We start from the raw sequence: 19,605 nt of genomic DNA on the forward strand, positions 1-19,605 counted from the left end.
GTGAGATTTAACCTTATGTTTTGGTGAATAAATGTTGGTCATAAAACAAAGAGTGATAAAGCAAGAAAATTGAATTAAGCAAAACGTAAGTAATGATAATTAATTAAACTAGTGTCTAGTTGGGCTTTTCACCAATAATTATTTCTAAAAGTAAATAGTTTGGGAGTAGGGCATTATTGATTGTATATTTTACGCCGTATTATATATTTTGGGAATACTATGAAATGCATGATTCTTAGATTTGCATCATGGCATATTCTTATATATATTACCTGAACCTAATTATTGTGAATGCTTTGAAGTGCCAAATGACGCTGCAGACGCTCAGGTAAGTTTCAGGTGAGTACATGTTGATGATAGTGATGGTAGTGAGTATGATTGTGTTGAGATGTATTTAATGCTCATTATCCTGCACCTCGGTGTTAGTGCTCCGCTCGTAGCTAGGGCCTAGCCTTCACGTGATCGTTCACCTCCCGCACCACACGCTCACCTTGGATCCAAGGTAGGTGCCAACCTGTCGTACAGACCACATTAGGTGGTCCGACTCGTAGGTGACTTGCGATACTTCGCACAGCCTTCACGTGATCGTAGCACCTGAGTGTATTTATTTACACCCAGCCTGTCGTATAGACCACTTTAGGTGGTTCCGACTCGTGTGCAGGATTTGGTAGATGAGCTAATTGATGAGATATGGATAAGTCGTACATGTCACTTTAGGTGACTCCGACTTATATGCTATCCATGATTGATGAGATATGTGATGAGATATGGATAAGTCGTATAGGTCACTTTAGGTGACTTCGACTTATATGCCAGCCAAGATTGATGAGATATGTGATGAGATATGGATAAGTCGTATAGGTCACTTTAGGTGAGTTCGACTTATATGCTAGCAATGATTGATGAGATAATTGATGAGATATGGATTCAACCGTACATGTCATGTGAGGTGACTCTAACTAATATGTTGATGAGCTATTAGTTCAGCTGTACAGGCCACCAAAAGTGGATTCGGTTGACATACCATTTCATATTACTTTATTTCACTTAGGTTACTTATTCTGTGTTGTGAGATATTTGGTGTGGCATATTTATGAATTTCACTATTCAGAGCATGGTATTGAGATATATATATATATATATATATATATATATATATATGTATATGCTATTTTCTGGGAAAGTATACAGGTGTTACGGCGAGGGGTTACTACCTTTGGTAATTGAAATTGGTTTGAAAAGTTTTGTTTCACTCACTCACATTTTCTATTTATGCACCCCTCCAGGTACTAGCAGCAGAGTTTCCGTATCAACGAGGATTTGTGGCACTTTCCAGTACAAGTGGCTTCTTTTGATGGTATAATCATTATCTTACCTTACTGTACTTTACTTATGCTTTGTACCACGCGTGAAATGGGTACAGATCCTCTCACCGCGCACTCGTGTACTTAGGCACTTTTAGATTTTAATTTATTCACATTTTATACATTATCACACTTATGACTTCGTCACCTTCCTGGTGTTGGCCAGCACGCCTCGATTCAGGATCCTAGTGGATATTCTAGATCGGGTGTGTCATATGCTGTGACAGCCCGTCCCAAAATTCATGTTAACGTACGTGTGAAATTACAACTTTGCCCCTAATTCGTTTCGTTATGTTTTTGGTTGCTTGGTGTGGTGTTGGCAGGTGCTGGGCCACACACACACACTCACTGTCTCTATCCCTTTCTCTGTCTCTTTCCCTGTCTTTCTCTCTCTCCCGAGCTCCTTTCTTTCTTCTTCTTCCTTCGAACTCGTACGGACACACACACAACTACGCTAAATCATCATAGATCGAGGAAACTAAGGGCACAGTCGAGATCGTGAAGTTCGTGGGAGCATAATCGTACCATTTTCAGGTAAGAAATCCGTCGTTTTCACGTCGTTTCGACAATGGCAGATTTGTGTACTGTTCATGCAAACTTATTTCTTCACGTTTTTGGGAATTTGAAGTTCATAGATAGCTTGGTGGTGTCCCAAGGAGCCTTGGAGTGCTTCGTTGGACGAATTTGGACGTCGGGATAGCTTGGTTAGAAGTTGGCCGGTTTTGGTTTGTGTGGACAGGTATGATCTAGTGATTTTTAGCCCTTGAAACTTGTGTAACGTTGTTCTACTAGTCCTAAGCTTCATTTTGGTTCAAGAATCGTGAAAAATGGTTGAGAATCGAGCGAGAAAACACGAGTTGCAGGTTTCCCAGTTTTCCGGCACCGGCGACGGCACCGGAGGTTCACCGGGGAAGGAGACGGAATATTCCGTCAGACTTGACGGAATATTCCTGAAGCCGTTGACGGAATCCGTTAGAACTAACGGAATATTCCTCACGGCGTCAGTTGACGCCGTCAGCGTGCCAGGCACGTGCCTGCGCGTGGCCGGCGCATAAGGGCGCGTGCGGCGGAGGAAAATTTTTCTAAAAATATGGTTGTGATCCTGAGGTTGTGTAGAGCACGTTGGTATATTCTTTTGTCCATTTTGAGCAATGTATGAGAAGTTATTACGAGAAGTTGGTTATGTGCTTTAAAATTAATGTTTTTATAGTTATTTCGCATATAGGTGATACGTACCCCGAGGACGAGCGTGCGCACTCGAGGCAGGGGGGCTACGACCCTTCCACTTACCAGTGAGTGGGCTTTTGATTTTCCGTATATACCTATATACTATATTTTCCTAGAAATTGAATTAATATTTATTAGTTATGCCATGCGTTACATTATCATTATTCATGCATCGTGGGTTATGTTAGTAATTGCATATATATATACATATGCATATTGGGTGCTGTGGACGCGCAGGTAAGTGCCAGGTAAGTGTTGTTCATATTTACATTCAGTAGTAGTTTGAGATGCTTAGAGAACTCATAACCTGCACCCCCGGTGTTAGTGCTCCCGCCCAGAGTAGGGCACAGTCCTTCACGTCATGTTCACCTCCCGCACCACACGCTCAGCTTGGATCCAAGTTAGGTGCACAGTCCTGTCGTACAGACCACATTAGGTGGTTCCGACTCGTAGGTGACCCGCGATTATTCGCACAGCCTTCACGTGATCGTAGCACTAGAGCGTATATATATGTTACACCCAGGCCTGTCGTACAGACCACTTTAGTTGGTTCCGACTCGTGGGCAGGTTCAGTTATTGAGTTTGAGATTTGAGCTCTATATGCAGCCGTACAAGTCACATTAGGTGACTCCGGCTGCCAGATTACATGCTATTGTTATGATTTATACCTGAGCACTTGCATTGTATTATGAGATTCCGACATGGCATATTCTTGAGCATGATTGGCATATCTTTGAGCATGACTGGCATATCTATACATACGTATATATGTTATTTTCTGGGAAAGTATACAGGTTTTACGGCGAGGGGTTAGTTTGTGTTTTACTAAATGATTTTAGAAAAGATTTGTTTTTGCCCACTCACGCTTTTGTTTTGCGCCCCTCTAGGTTCTAGTTGCTTAGCAGTTTCGGTGGTTTCCCAGAGGGTTCTCCCGGCTTTTCTGACAGATACTCACCAGCGTATGGTCACCTTCGGGTGTACTATTGTCGCATCCTTTCTTTTGGACTGCTGTAGGCTTGCTCTGAATTTGTGTCTCACATACGCTAGCACTTGTTTTAGTACTTTGTATGCTAGTTTTTAATTATTCGTACTTTTTATATTACTATCATATTAGCTTCCGCACGTGCACATGGTTATGTCACCTCCGTGTGACGGCCAGCACGCCCTAATCTCAGTCGGGGTGTGTCATATGCAGACATTTTTTTGTGTAAATCCAATCAATACATATATCTAACTATGTAAAACTAATTTTGTTAAATTGATTCTGTTGAATAATGTTGAAATTTTTAATTGATTCTGCCTAATCAAAACATTTTTTTCTGCGAGACTGAACATAACTCAGCCGCTCAAGCAACTGCAAGCTGGTTAACTGTTGTTCTTATCCTTTTTTTAACGTTAAACACAATGTAGCTTATGAATGGAATTATGGAAAGTCACCTGAGGAAACCATGATTATTGATTTCAATCGCAAGCAGATTGTGAAGGAATATCCCTTTGCAAAATCCAATTCATAAAAAAATTTATGAATGCTTTTCCCCCTCCCCCAATATAAACAACCCCACCCGAATAGTAAAAACGTGATAATTAAGAATAGAAAATGCATGGAGGAGTGAGCTGAGCCTTATAATAGATTAGCAATAATGTGATTCAAATTCATCATTGGCGAGAATCGAACCTAAGACCTCTCACTTACAAGTGAAGAAGAATATCACTACTATAGAACTAAATGACCATTAATACATGATTTTAGAAAAAAACTAACTTATCAAAACACATATATATGGTTGCACGTGAGATATAGCCAATGAATAGCAATAATTTTATAGATAGGCAATTTCAACACTCTATACAAAAATGATCGTCAAACTACATTTCGCAATCAGGAAACAAAAGATAATCAAGAGCCCATTGTAGATCAAAGTTTTAAATAACGCATTGTGTGAGGTGTAGCAAGGTCGAAGGATTTTGCTCCAAGGCATTAAATGTTTTGCAGTTGTCCCATTTAGCCAACACTATTTGGATATAGCATGCGCTACACTATTTGCGCAATATTGACGACTCTAGCCTATCTGGGATGTTCCTATTAAAAAATTAGATAGAAAGAAACTTCGTCTTCTTTTTAAATAATTTTCTCGGCAACCAAACAGAATTAAACAAAACTGAAATTCACTTCCGAGAAAGAGGGATTCGTACCCCGCCTAGTGTAATATACAAACAGAGAACACAACAAAATTTTCTCTTCTTTCTAAATTATTTTTCTCGGCAACCAAAATTAAACGAAACCGAAATTCACTTCCAAGAAAGAGGAATCCGTACGCCGCCTAGTGTAATACACAAACAAAGAATAAAACCAATAGTGTAATATACAAACAGAGAACACAACAACAAAATTTTCTCTTCTTTCGAAATAATTTTTCTGGGCAACCAAATAGAATTAAACGAAACCGAAATTCACTTCTAAGAAAGAGGAATCCGTACGCCGCCTAGTAGAGAATACAACAAAAATTTTCCTTCATTCTAAATTATTTTCTCAGCAACCAAACAAAATCCAACGAAACTAAAATTCACTTCAAGGAAAGATGAATTCGTACTAGTTTGTCTTCGAAAAAACATGCGGAGGAGAGGGTCTTGGCAACAGGCGAAAATGAATTCGTTTCCTCTTTTGTATGCACTGTGGGGGTTGAACGACATGATGTTTCCTCTATAACGTGCGGCAAATGACGGTTCCATCTTCGTTCTGTGCAACTGCCGCAACTACTCCTCTATGTGGGTGTGTGGAAAGTTTCGAATTACCTAGAGTGTTTTTTTTTTTTTTTTTTTCTTTTATATTTTTAGCTACGTCTTTGAAACTTTATTTTGTTTTATTTTATTCATGTAACTCAAAAGTTATTATTTTACTTTCTAAAATTCAAAATTCGTTTTATTTTTAGATGGTTTGGAATTGCTTAAATTTTTTAGATGATTTGGAATTGCTAAAATTCAAAATTCATTTTAAATAGAATAAAAAGTTTTTTTTTTCTTTGAAAAATGATGTATCAAAAAGAGCAGAAAGCAAAACAAGGTCTACCCGTGCTTTCTAAAAGCGCGTTTTTTTTTCATAGAGGCGCATAAAAATTATCAATTAATGAACTATTTATGCTGACAATACAATTATACAACCCCTTTTTCTCCTATGCGTTGTTCACTTTTCAACTCTCCATATTTCTCTCACACTCTCCTCTCCCTCTCATCTGGTTCGTGCAGAGTCCCTTTTCTCCTCTTCCTCTCCTTTGGGTCAAGCAACAAAAGGTAAATTTCCTTCTGTCGCAACCTCTTTTTCTGCTTATTTTGACAAGTTTTTGTTAGAACATTGAAATATTGAACTGGTGCAAACTGTAAATCATCTCTCTCCTTCTGCAATTGATTTTTGTATCGAAATGATTGAAGTTTGCTGATTAATTTTGTTAAATTCGATTTTCTGATTAATTTCTAGGACTTGAGGTGGGTTAATTTCTCTGATTAATTTAGTTAAAATCGTCTTTTTCTTACGGTTAATGATTAGAGCTTGCTGATTAGTTGTAACAAGCATGAATACTTGAGCTTTGCTGCGGGTTTTAAAATCGTTGAAGAGTCATAAATGAATAGCTAGAAACATTGAGGATACTTTTGTTCATTACTCAAACAGTAGAATATTTACATGGCATATTTATGTTGACTCTACATTAAGAACCTATAAACAACCAAAAATGCCTCTATTGACTTCACATTAAGAGCTACTTATAACAAAAATGAATCCGTTGCTCTTTTTTTCATGACTTAATTTTCAGCTCCAATGGTTTCTTCTGCTCTTCACTTGTTTCAATAGTTTTTAAAAGGGAACTGTTATTGATACTAAAAAAAATAAAAAATAAAATCTTATTTTGCATTTCAAATTTTCTATAATTAGAAAGAAAAATACACTTTGTGAGAAGTGTAGAATGAGATTTTTAGAGTGTTAATAATAGTTTCCTTTTAAAAAAATTCTAATTTTTTTCCAGATTTTTCTTTGCAGGAGCATCGGGGAAGTCAACCGTCGTATGAATTGGGATATTAGGGGTTTAGGGCCAAAGAAAATGAGGGAAAATAGAGGGTTTTTGGAGAAAATGATGTGAGGAAAAGGGGGAGAGAACCTATCAATTTATAGTTCGTCGTGCAAAGGTCTCATACATTGGCTGAAACGTTCAATTTGCCATTTCAGATCTCTTTGTGCAACAAGATGTTGTTGCGCAAGATAGTAACTAGAAAATCTTAGTGCCTTCCCAACCTTCTTCCTTTGGCTTTGCGCGATGAAAGTATGTCTTCATCATGCAAAGGTATCTTGCGTGACGTGATTCTTTGTCGCACAAGTTTTTTTACTTTTTTTCTTTTAAGATGTTTTTGTTCGACTGTTTACTGAATTTGTTGCGCTAGTGTCAATTTCGCGACAAGGTGTAATTTGTGTAAGATTTCATTGTGCAAATAGTTTTTCCTACTAGTGTCATCACGTTCCGAAAGAACGTTGTTGAGCTTTAAGGATATTTGAGAGTAATTATCATACCGAAATTGCTGAAGAGAATGGTTCAAAATATCTATGTATCATTTTATATGGATTTGGCCAGAAGCATATTCATGAGAAGATGAAGCGCCTCTCGATGGATTATCACTGTTCTAAAAATCCCCGCCTAGTGCAACCTAAGTGCTAGGCGGCTGGCCACCGCTCCGATTAATGTCTAGGCGTTCGAAAGTTAAGAAAGGGCCCCTAGACCTACTGATGCACCCACCTAGACCGCTTAGGCACCTGCCTAGGTTTCAACTCACTTAGACAAAAAATAGATAACTTTCATTTTGCATTTTATTTTTTCTAATAAATTGTAAGAGACTTGCTGAATACTTAAATAAACACACATTATATGCTTGTTCCCCATGTTTTCATTGTGTTCCAATAGCTCATAATATATGTCATTCTATTTTGGAGGTTATGATGAAACTATATATATTTTAAGTATAAACAAACACTTATTTACATGAAATATAATAGATTTAATTAAATCCTCCTAGTCTGCCTAGGCACCCGCCTAGACCTTGCCTAGCCGTCTAGACGCTAGGCCTTAGTCCACCGCCCGAATAGCGTCTAGCGTCTTTTAGAACCTTGTGGATTATATATTATAACCATAGGAGTTGTGAAGGCCTACCACGTGGCTGCCCAAAGTCTTGGTTTCAGAGCATTTTCTTGCTTTGGCACGATCGTTTGAGACATCCAAGAAAGATATGATGTGTTGTACATTCCAAGTATCTCATTGGCATCCTCTTACTAGAAGTATGAAACTCAAGGAGGAGTGTTCATTTACTATTCTTACTTCATCACTGAAGACATGAAGTGACATTTTGTTTTAGTATTTACATACTTGATGGGGATTGTTGCAGCTCAATCTAGTTAGGAATGCAAATGTGTAAATCCTTATGGGATTTGGTAGTATCTTTTAGATAGCATCCTAATTGTACTGTATTACTTGAAAGAGAAGGATTCTCCCTTTCTTACTACTATAAATAAGGGCACAATGGGATGAGATAACACACCTCATAATTCATCAATTCTCTCTTCTCTTCTCTCTTGTCATCGGTCTTTCTCTCATTCTCTCTATAATTCTTTAGTTAAATAGGCCTACGGAGTTTTGACATTTTTATGCAGAAATGTCTATATACAATCGTTATGTTATCATTATGTCGTCGATATATGATTAGTATGTCGTCGTTTGATCATTTATGCAAACCAAAATATTTTTATTGCTACCAATTGCTCTAATTTGAAAAAAAACAGATTATTTAACACAACTTTAAGCATCTCACACATCTCTTTATTTTTAACCATTAAATTAAATAAATCATATAGAATCAACGACCATGATTAAACAATTGTGTGTAAGACGCTAAAAAGGGTGTGCATTTATCATCTTTTAGACTAATCTTGCCTTTGAAATAGGATATCAATAGAGAAACTATTTTGTCAATACGTTTTTTTGTTTAATCAACCAAGGATACATAACGAGTACTTGAATTTATAATATCTCTCAACATTTGTAAGTTGTTGTAAGGATCAAATTCTAGTTTTAAGTTTGTTGGTAAAAAAAAATAACAATAATCAAATAGAAATCCAATGGCCAAATAGTGTTTTATTTGTTTTGTTGGTAATACTATAGCTTTCGTCCCTCTGCAACACTCTCGTCTCTAGTAAGCAATACTATAGCTGCCTAGCTTTGCTTTGCCTTCTTTTTTTTTTTTTTTTTTTTCCTCTCTCGTTTCGTCTCCCATGAACAAACCAACCAATCCAAACCATTGACAGGAATCAATGTAAGTTTGGTATCGAGCCTACTCGCTGACAAAGCGTATCAAGCTATATAGCTTACCCGAGACGCCATTCTTGAGGAAGCTGCGACGCCATACCACACCATCACCACTACTTTTACCCTCTTTTGCCCTCCGGACCATGCTTTCTTCAAGTCCAAGCACCCACAGCGTCCATTGGCGCTCCTCAAGTACCATGTTGTGCACTTCAAGTTCGACAAGGCTACTACGGAGGCATCTATTGGTCATGTTTCCAAGGTCGACGCTCCTCTTCCCGGTCATCCTATCGTCATAACTTCCCTACCTGGCAGCACCCATAGATTCGCTTCTCTCAACCGAGTGGAGGTCACTGAGTGGGATGTCAACAATAACGGACAATTGATTGTCCATGGGGTTGAGGAGTTTTTCTCTAATAACGTGAAACCATATGGGGATGCTGTAAAATATGCAGCAACTGAGATTTGCTTAATCCGCTGGCCATGGCTGTTTTACCTTCTTTCCAAAACCCTAAACTTACGAAATAGAGCAGGAACTATTTCGAGGACATGCATTCACTTTTCATCATGTGTTGTGCAAGTGTGTATCGCACAAATTCAAAATTCATATCAATTTTGAGACTAAATCAATAAGAAGTATTCAAAAGCAACAAGATCAACAGTGAAACTAACATTACTTGAGCTATTCAGTTATAGCATATTGCCCAAAGGCGACGTTTGCTAAAACGAATAGGATCCTAAACAATAGTAGGCAGTTCAAGTACTCCAGCAAGACACTGTAACCCATACTAGCGGTACTCAACTATGAGCGGCCTTTGGTCATATTTTTCCTGGATGTGAACACCCTGTGTCAATATTAAGAGTAGCCGGGTTTGTTTCTTTTGTGAGGAAACTTGATGGTACGAGCGCAAGTGTAGTCAGTTTAAGCAATGGTAGGTTGGCTCAATTTAAAGTACCTTATCTATTTCTTGTCTTGACAAACTGGGGTCTTGAAGCCTTCTTCTCCAACTTTTCCCTCTTCTTCCGAGTCTTTTCATCCTCAACACCCCCCTAATAGTTACACAGTGATATCAAATCATTCACAGAACATCAAAACTATATTACTATCAGGCAATTACAGAAGCAAGAGAGGGTACCTCTGAACCTTGAGACATAAATCCTCTAATGAAACCGAATGATTTGTATGCTCCAAAACCTGGTATCTGTAAACCAACAAAACAAAGTGTAATGCTACCTATTACCATCTGACCCACAGAAATTATTCCAAATATTCTAGTCAAACCATCGAAACTCATCTGATGAAGGTCGTACAACAATACAGTTCCCAAAGGAAAACATGGCCCTTTGTGTTACTCATCTGAAACCTACCACCGGACCACGCAAGCAAAAATAAAAGTGAAGAAGGACCAGATTTATGAGACATTTTAACCACTCAAAGATTAAGTGACAGTGATTACATGGGAGATATCCCCAATTAAACCAGATTAATTTTCCTCTTAAGTCAAATACTAAATTTTTCATGGCCCTTTTCCCAAGAAGATTCCAGGTCACCAGGGTTAACCACCCTTTGGGCAGGTACACTTCCAATTTAGGTATGGGAAGGGAATGATATTTATATTGTTCTAGTATGGGATAAACAAGCCCCCGTTGGGAACAATACCTAGTTGAAATTGGGAACGAAATACATATTTTCAACGTAAGACCCAACATTTTCATTCCTTGTGTGTTAGTAAATTCAGATATGTCAGGAATGAGAACAATACCCAAATCTTACATTCTCATTCCTGGTAAGTAAACACAGGATAATGGTGATGAGTATCTGCCTCATTGGAAAACATCCACGCAAGGTTCTAAGCAGGTAATATATATATATAAATGCGTGGCAACAAGAAAAATGGTTAATTAGATCTCACCAGCAGATATGTGTACCAAAATTTTCCAGAGATTATGGACATGACTTGCACGAAGCATGTGATGTAGATGACATCATGCAAATACCTGCAACGCATGACCAACCAAAAGTCAAGATTTTACCACAAACAAAAGTTGTAATTTAATACCCCAATTATACATTACATTTCTTCAGCATGTAAACTTGTCTGGGTTGTTAGATGTCAATGAAGTAATGGAAGAGAGACAATTGATAAAACATGGAATTAGTTGGTTTTGCTTATTCATTTGATGTTGAGTTCCCAAAGAAGAGAAACACACACTGTACTCTAATTGTGGCCACACTGAAAATTCAAAAAATCTACCAGCTTTAATGTTGAATATAAAGAATCTTCCAATTTGAGAAGTTAATTGAACATAATCACACAATTTAGTACCATATTTATTAAAGTAACCCAGGAGACAAGCACATAACACAAAGTCGAAATCGTTGCAAGGGTATTCCTAAACTTGATCACCCTCCCAACACCCAAATCCTGTACCATCCTATTTCTTTTAAAATTATCGGCAAACAAATGAACAAGAAAGAAAGGTGTTTCAAATGATAAGAAATGTCATTAAAAACAAATACATACCCGCATACTCCACCAGTAGTCATATCAAAGCCACCATCTAGAAGTTCCCCATCATCGCCATAAGAAGGATTTGCCATTTGGGCCAGTTGTTGATAGGGAAAGTAATAAGCGAGAGAAGTGAGAAGCAAAGCAACCCAATTTTTCCAGGTGAAACTAGAATGGAAGATGAGCATCCTTACTAGCACATAAATAACCTACATTGTCAAGTCCCCAACACAACATCAGCATCACTAAGCTTTACCATGGGATTTGTAGATGAAACTATGCATAACCAGAACGAGAGTCAGCCAAAGCTTACATTACAGGCCATGATGAGGTGACGGAGATTGGCCATGTGGCGGGCATTCTCTTCCTTGCGCTTCTTTGCACCTTGATTTGCCATCTCTGTCTAATCCACTCTCTGAAAGACTGTCACCCTAGCAAAATGGAAACCCTGTTAAAGTTAACAATGTTATGTAATGGATGAATTTGGGCCTTCAAACAGATTGAATGAGCAGGTCCGCATATACTCCATTTTTCAAGTAGTGCTTAGTGCCATCAAAGAAACATAATACAATCACCGAAGACTCAAGTACACCGAAATTCCCAAGTTCTCAAGAAAAGACCAATACACAATTAACCTAATTACCGCAATTAAATAATACTCATCATCATGAACAAAACACTGCAACAACTAACAGAAAAGCGAAATATATGTTAAATAAATCAGAAAAAAAAAAGCACTGATCTCTCTCAGAATCCCAATTTCACTACTTGACCCACAGAAATGGATGAAAGGATCATTCAAACTGAATGGCAACCACAAAAGTAAAACCAAAATAAATAAATAAATAACTCGAATCCAAAAATAACTTCATCTCCAACTCAACTACCACTAAGAATGAATAAAAAACAATTAGGTTTAAACTCGAAATTGGGGTTTCTTCAAAACTGAAACAAAACCTAGAAGAAGTTACCTTCGAGGGTAGAGATTGTCTCGCTGAGATAGTCTAAGTTTGTGGGGAAAAACTGCACAAAATTTGGAGTTCCAGAGTGACTTTAAAGAGGAAAAAACGATTTGAAGGAGGAGAGGAAAAGGAAAATCCTCCTTGCTGCTGCTGTGCGTCTGACTTCACGAACAAGAGAAAGGAAAAGGATGTATTTTTTTATCATCTCCCCTCTCTACCCCTCTCTCCCTCTCCCACACGTCATCGGGTAAGTGATGGTCCCAATCAGCCAATCAAGCTACACCACATGTCTTGCACGGTAAATTCCTGTTATATTTTTCTAAATTATTCAGAGCACCGAGGAATTTTTGTTAGGAACTTACAGTGCTTTGTTGCACCGGACTGTTTCGGACTGGACTAGCTGCAAGGACTAAGTTGGACTGGCTTAGACTAGACTAAGCTGGACTAACTTAGTGAAGCGTTTGGTGTAGTGTCGGACTAAGAAGCAGGATAATGAAAACAGGATTATTCACCATATTTGTGTTTGCTTAGACTAGGATTACATTATTGTTCTATTTTAATAGCTCCAATACATGTGTCCAACGCCCTAAAAATTGGAGGGTTTGGAATTGGAATTGGGGTTGGCATAGGTGTAGCAGCATTGAAATTGAAATGGGAGTAACAATCTTACAAATTACTACAAATATTTGGGCACATTGCCCTGAGTTTAATCTCTTGAATTGTTATTGTAATCAATCCACAACTTGCCCTTAAAAGTTGATTTAATTTGTCTTCTTATCACACATTAAACGTCATTAGCCATCAAATACTTATATCAACATAAATTGATCCAAGGATTTCTTAGTCCGACAAATACATCATTCACTAAATTTTCATCCAGGATATTTTACAAAATGCCAGTTAACTATAGTATAGCATTCCAAAGTAGATCTCCATACTTTTACAAAATCCTAGTTAACATTAGCCAAAATACGTCATAGTGCAAAGCTAAGTTAGAAGCCATAACCTAAGATTGTACGATTAATAAAATACATCCATGTCTAAGGGCACCACATAATATACTCATCCGCTTGCTTTGTCGCTTAAAAGCCTTTGGACAAACACTTTCTTGAGTCCCGAATTGATTGCCCTGAATACTCCCACATTTTGTGGTTTTTCCAAAATAAGAGTCAATGCATCAATTTGATCCATAGGAGAAAGACCCATTGCTTCAAGTTCGTTAGCTATGTCAGTATGATTTGCAGTACCTTGAACTAAGCTTCAGTTACCATTTGCATCCTCTTCCCACTTTCAACATAAAATTCTTTCAGTCCACTAATAATTGCCTCGGTTCCATCACTTGAATTTCCCATAGCTCTTTTCCTCTTTCTTTGGCTATTTTCAGATGGGGTGCTTTGTTGGCTTTGTTGGTTCATTGAAGATACAACATTTTCACCTCCAATATCACTTGCACCAACCTGATCATGAATTTGTTCCTCCATCATTTCAGCAGGGGTTTCAGCTACATTACCCGTAGCCCGATCTTTTCCAAATATATATGCAAATCTATTGTACAGTGGAAAAGGTTTGCTTCTCCATCCATCAGCTTCTTTATTTTTCTAAGATTATATGAACATAGCAAAACTAAAATTTAGCATGCATAACAAATATAGCAGCAAGAATATAACTAATGTATAAATAAAATAGGATATGAACCTGCACATAAGAAAGTCATGCGTCATCACTGTCAACTTCAACGCACTTTTTGACATCATTCCATGCAAATCCACTTGTGTTTATCATGTCAAGGACCAAACTATATGTTTTTTTCCATTTCTTCAACTTTGACTCAATATGTGGAGTTGCCTTTATATTTGAATTAGGACATAAAACATTGACAGCTTTCGCTATTTCAATCAAAGTACCTTGTTTGAAAGCACCTGTGTCACATCGTTGCTTCCGAGCAACAAAATCCTCAAGAACGGATAGTAATACTTCTTCCTCAAATGCTTCCCATTTACGCCTTCTTCCTTTTGGCTCTTGAGAAGCATTCAAATTATTGTGGTTATCCATCCTAAACAAACAATATTTGAATGTACTAAAATACAATACAAAGAACCAATTTGCATAATATCCAATCAATTTGCATAATATCCAATCATTTTAATAATATCCAACATATGCATGATAAAAAGGAAAACTAAAATAAAATCTTATCATTAACACATATAGCTAGTTCGGTTGCTGGTTCCTAATTGCTCTCCACTCATTATACATTTCCTGAGGCATGGCATTCCTCTTTGCAGTCCACTGGTCAGATGTTTCAACACTACCAACATATTCACCTTCTTCTGTATTTTGTCCATCTTTTATTATTGGCACATTCTCCATTGGATCTACAGACATCTCTTGCCTAATAAGATTGTGTAGTAGGCAACAAGCGGTAATTATTCGACCTTGTGTCCTTATCGGACAGAAAGATGGACTCCTAAGTATCCCCCACCTTCCTTTTAGCAAGCCAAAACAACGTTCAATTACATTCCTTGCCTTAGAATGCTTCATGTTAAAATATTCTTCCTTATTAGAAGGTGTTCGTCCTTCCCATTCAGATAAATGATAAGGTATTCCTCTATAGGGTGCAAGGAATCCTTCACCATTTGTATAACCACCATCTACAAGGTAATAATAACCTAATAAAAAAAAAGACCTTATATTAGTATTTTGTAGTTCACAAACAAAACTAGACCTAACTTACAAAGTTGAGACTAACTAATAATCTTACCCGTTGGTACCTTAAAACCATTAGGCCTAGTAATTGCATCATGTAGCACTCTAGAGTCTGATGCGGAACCCTCCCACCCCGGAAACACATATATGAACTGCATATCTCCTGAACACACACCTAATACATTAGTTGCGACTCGACCCTTTCTAGTTCGGTATCTTGGTTTGTCAATTTCAGGTACATGCACATCAATGTGTGTTCCATCTAATTCTCCCAAGCAATTCTAAAAAAAAAAAAAAAAAGATAAGCTTTTGTTAATTTATACAAAGGGAATGAAGAGTTAAAGCTTAGGGAAAATGAAAATAATTATCAACATACCTTAAAACATCGCCACCTAGGATCTGTAGAATCAATAGGCACAGGTTGAGGGACTTTTAGTAGGATACCTTGTAATCGCAAAATTCCTTGCAATACACTATTGAAATACCTACTTATAATCTCTCCCGACCTATAAAATCTACCACCAACACTACGATTCTTAGTATGATGTGCTAGTATTTGTAAAGTCATACACACCTGCTCCTCTACAGAGACCAAACCATCTGTTTTTACCCTCCCATCTTGACGAAGTAAGTCACATAATATGCCAAAAGTCCTTCTATCCATTCTCAATTCGTTGACACATTCAACATCAGTATTCCCTATTATACCATTCAGATAACACAAACTAATCTCTCGTCTAACAAGTGAACGGTTAGTCAAGGTGCGTTGTTCAACATGTCTCTGTTTTGCCCTTAGCATCAGCAACACAAGAATCGTACAAATGCAAATCGTCTCTAAATGAGACATCTCTAACAATAAGATCAATAAAAGCTTCCTTCGATCCATATCTATCCAAACAAAAAAAAAAATATTAAGGACATTATGCTACTGCACGCTTTCCATCTGGCACAAAGAACAAACCAAATAATATAATCCAGCTATGCTATATCAGCTGATAAAACAACATTACCGCAAATATCAAAAGCAAACTGAAACAGGTACAAAATTTCTAGGTATACTTGTACCTAGAAAAACAGAAATCATGGAAAAATAGGTAGGGAAATGACAAGTTGCACTTGAACTAATCAATCGTGCAGTGTTTTAGTTTAAAATATAACTCGGGGTGTAGAGAAGAGGGTTTTAAAAAATATGTACGAAAAATCTGAATGAGAGGTTCAAACAAAACATGTCAAACAAATCTGAATGAGAGCTGTCAGATAATATGAAGCAGAAGATTCGAGCAGAATATCAAGCTATCAGTGGAAGCCCAGATAAGCCTCTGCAGTCTAACTATTTTCTAAATATCATAGTTGTGATTGGTGTTTTGGCAATTTTGTCGTCTTTATTCGGAAACTGAGCTTTGATTTTCTGTTTTTCTGTTTTTTATAATGAGAATTACATTGCTATTATCGATTTTATATTACATATTCATCCATGATTCGTACAATATCAGTACTTGCACACATTCTTTCTTTCACATCGGAGTAAGTTAAGCTTTTGAGAACAGCATGTCATTGAAAACTCATGTTCAGGTAACGTTGCAAGGTGATGTCCAAACCAGGTTGAACTAAAATTTGTGGTCAGGAGCTGTATCTTTGTCCATTTGTTTTCACCTATGAGGAAATGTATCTGATATTTTGAACATTTCTGAATCTATCAGTGGCTATGATTTATGCATTGTTGGAGGAGATGTTTCTCTTAGTCTAGTTGTGCAACTTCCTTTACTGATATTTGGAAAATGTCTTGAGTTTGAATCTTCATCCCTAGTTTAAAATGGACCAAATTCTTTATCGAGAGGACCTGTCCAGAATTAGAAATAAAAATATTGAAGCAATCTGAGCTCCAACCATAGGAGAGTGTATAGCTTATTCCTATTTGAGCCACAGGGTTACAGAAGGCCCATTGTCATTCAGTCTATGTACATTTTCAAGGTATTACATTACATCTTCTCTCGTGTATAACGCTTAGTTCTGCAGCTTTTATAAGGTTTATATTGATGAAGACTTGAGGAAGGATCAGTAACTAAAAAATATAGCAGATTCTAAATCTTCGATTAAAAAAAGTGAAGGTTCATTTCCTCGACCTACAAAAGCTTTTATATACTCCGACCATGGTTATGAAAATTCAATAACAGATTGAACACAAAAGGATGATAAAGTGAAACACTACCCCATTTTCTCAGCTCAACTCTCAACTGCCAAACCTAGTTTCATATTTCATCTCACTTACATCTGCTTTTGCAGCAGCAAACTCCTAAAATAGGATTTAATCCAAATAAAACATATTAGTAGTTGTTAGAGTCTGTTAAGACTGTTAGCTATAGTTTAAGACAAAAGAAAGCTCGTGAGAGCTATATAAAGCTTATTGTATCTATGTGTAATTCATTCAGATGAGTCTGGGAAATCCAGAGTCTGCGAAATGCAGAGCTCTTATCAAGAAATGCAGAGCTCTTATCAAGAATCCAATGAGTTTGCAAAATCCAAATTATGGAAGATTGAACACAAGGACCCCTTTCACGTCTATTGAAAAATGATTATTTTTAGAAAGTTGCTAACTTGTACAGTTTTACTAGATGATTGGTCGATTTACTCATACAACAATTTATCATATTCACTAAACAAATTAATATAGGAGTACTTGTAAGTTGTATACACAAGTTACCTAGCAAAGGCAATTTTATAACAACAAAGTTGATCCTTAAGCCACTTTGATTTCTTAAGCCGATAACCATTTACCAAAAGTAACATAATTTGCATTCAACAGATGAACATTCATATGGAAATCCAAAATTAAAGCGAACAAATCAAAGCATTATAACTACCAAAACACAAAAGCCAATGTACTTCTGAATCCTAACAACATCAGATTGAACACAAAAGGATGATAAAGTGAAACACTACACCATTTTCTCAGCTCAATTCTCAACTGCCAAACCCAGTTTCATGTTTCATCTCACTTACATCTGCTTTTGCAGCAGCAAACTCCTAAAATAGGATTTAATCCAAATAAAACCCACATGATTTCTTAAGTCGATAACCATTTACCAAAAGTAACATAATTTGCATTCAACAGATGAACATTCATATGGAAATCCAAAATTAAAGCGAACAAATCAAAGCATTATAACTACCAAAACACAAAAGCCAATGTACTTCTGAATCCTAACAACATCATAATCAACATACCCAACATGCTAAGCAGGCTATTTCTACCAAGGTTGCAGATTGACAGTGATTTTAGTGAAGTTCAGATGCTCTAATCAATCTCAATTTGACCTAAAAATCAGAACCCTAATTTGTTCAAGTGCAGAGGTCTAGGATTCAAAATTTCTCAAACCCAAAACAACAAAATCAAATAAAGCTCAGTAATATCACGATCTGCAAAACAAATGACGAAATAAATCGAAGATTCGAAGTTTACCAGACAACTCGGAGCAGATGAGGGCGAGCAGATGTAGATGAGGGAAGACGTAGAGATGAGGGTAAGGAAGACGCAGAGATGAGGGTGAGGAAGACGACGATGAGCGAGGGCAAGACGACAATGAGGGAAGACGACGATGAGCGAGGGCAAGGAGGACGAGCAGGAAGTCACCCTCGCGATTTTCTCTGGGCTTACGAGTCCGCCCAATTTCAGGGATCCTGGTTAAGACCTCGTAAGGAGGTGTTTAATCCGAGCGAATCCCACCTAATCTCATTAAACCAAATCCTGTAGCAGACCAAACAAGGGACTATAGTCTAGTACAGTCCAGTCCAGTCCTCCTTAATCCTATCAAACAAACGGGCCCTTAAGGGCTACCACCATCATCTTTGAATATTCATTTAAGGATTTATGATTGATTTTTGTACAAAACGAATTTAAACCATTATTGTTAGCTCATTGTGAGGCGTAGTCGACTTCCCCACTTTTTTTTTTTTTTTTTAAGGGAGAGGAAGGTGAAGGAGCCCGTTCGAGGTTCAGAGCCCAAAATTTTGGACTGGATTCCAGCACCTCAACTCGATATTCAGGGCCGATTTTTGTGGGCTGAAATCTAGTACCTCATTGTCTCTGGTAGCCCTTATCCTATTCCCCCTCCGGGCACAAGCTACTAGGGGTTTGCAGTTTGGCCCTCCCCAATGAGTTTCTTTACAGGTGTGAGGGGTCAAAACCCCTCACCCTATGGTTCTAGCCCCCTTTACCACTAGACCAAACTCCTTGGGTCAGTCCCCTACTCCCTTAAATGTTGATAATATCGTTTGTTAAATAAATAAATTTAAAAAAAAAAAAAAGACTTAAAGGGAATCTTTGGGTCCCTTGCCTCCAATAAGAGAGTTCTTATAGTAGAATTCCTAAATTTCAAGTTTTTATGATTTTATGTGATAATTTGATTAGACGCAAATTTTTGTTTATGTTAACCCTTTTTAATTAGTTAAAAGCATTAAAATCTTTGAAAGCTTTGTTGCGGCTCAAAATGTCATGCAAGGC

General features: G+C 37.3%; 1 protein-coding gene, 1 long non-coding RNA gene and 1 pseudogene across 8 annotated transcripts; 1 reads left to right on the forward strand and 2 right to left on the reverse strand.

Annotated features, from left to right (window-relative positions):
* The first annotated feature begins 5,717 nt into the window (after positions 1-5,717).
* On the forward strand, positions 5,718-7,512 carry LOC137730457 (uncharacterized). Of its 2 annotated transcripts, none has more exons than XR_015957616.1 (2): positions 5,718-5,879; positions 6,608-7,512. It is a non-coding gene; the product is annotated as an uncharacterized LOC137730457 (long non-coding RNA). The 2 variants fall into 2 exon arrangements; XR_011068165.2 differs by having other exon boundaries at positions 6,622-7,512.
* Positions 7,513-9,513: 2,001 nt separating this feature from the next.
* LOC137730968 (uncharacterized) lies at positions 9,514-12,570 on the reverse strand. Of its 6 annotated transcripts, none has more exons than XM_068469991.2 (7): positions 12,408-12,570; positions 11,750-11,867; positions 11,452-11,645; positions 10,840-10,924; positions 10,063-10,128; positions 9,883-9,976; positions 9,514-9,756 (listed from the first exon to the last, which is right to left on the reverse strand). In XM_068469991.2, the coding sequence occupies exons 2-6, from the start codon at positions 11,831-11,833 to the stop codon at positions 9,884-9,886; spliced, it is 522 nt and encodes a 173-aa protein (XP_068326092.2). In that variant the 5' UTR covers positions 11,834-11,867; positions 12,408-12,570; the 3' UTR covers positions 9,514-9,756; position 9,883. The 6 variants fall into 6 exon arrangements, with proteins under 6 accessions (XP_068326092.2, XP_068326091.2, XP_088544402.1 ...); XM_068469990.2 differs by having other exon boundaries at positions 9,514-9,771; XM_088688276.1 differs by having other exon boundaries at positions 9,514-9,771; positions 11,750-11,884.
* Positions 12,571-13,234: 664 nt separating this feature from the next.
* LOC137730487 (uncharacterized) lies at positions 13,235-14,450 on the reverse strand (annotated as a pseudogene).
* Between the last annotated feature and the right edge of the window lie 5,155 nt (positions 14,451-19,605).

The sequence above is a fragment of the Pyrus communis genome, chromosome 16 (assembly GCF_041283825.1).
Source record: "Pyrus communis isolate YQ-2024b chromosome 16, ASM4128382v1, whole genome shotgun sequence".
Lineage (NCBI taxonomy): Eukaryota > Viridiplantae > Streptophyta > Magnoliopsida > Rosales > Rosaceae > Pyrus > Pyrus communis.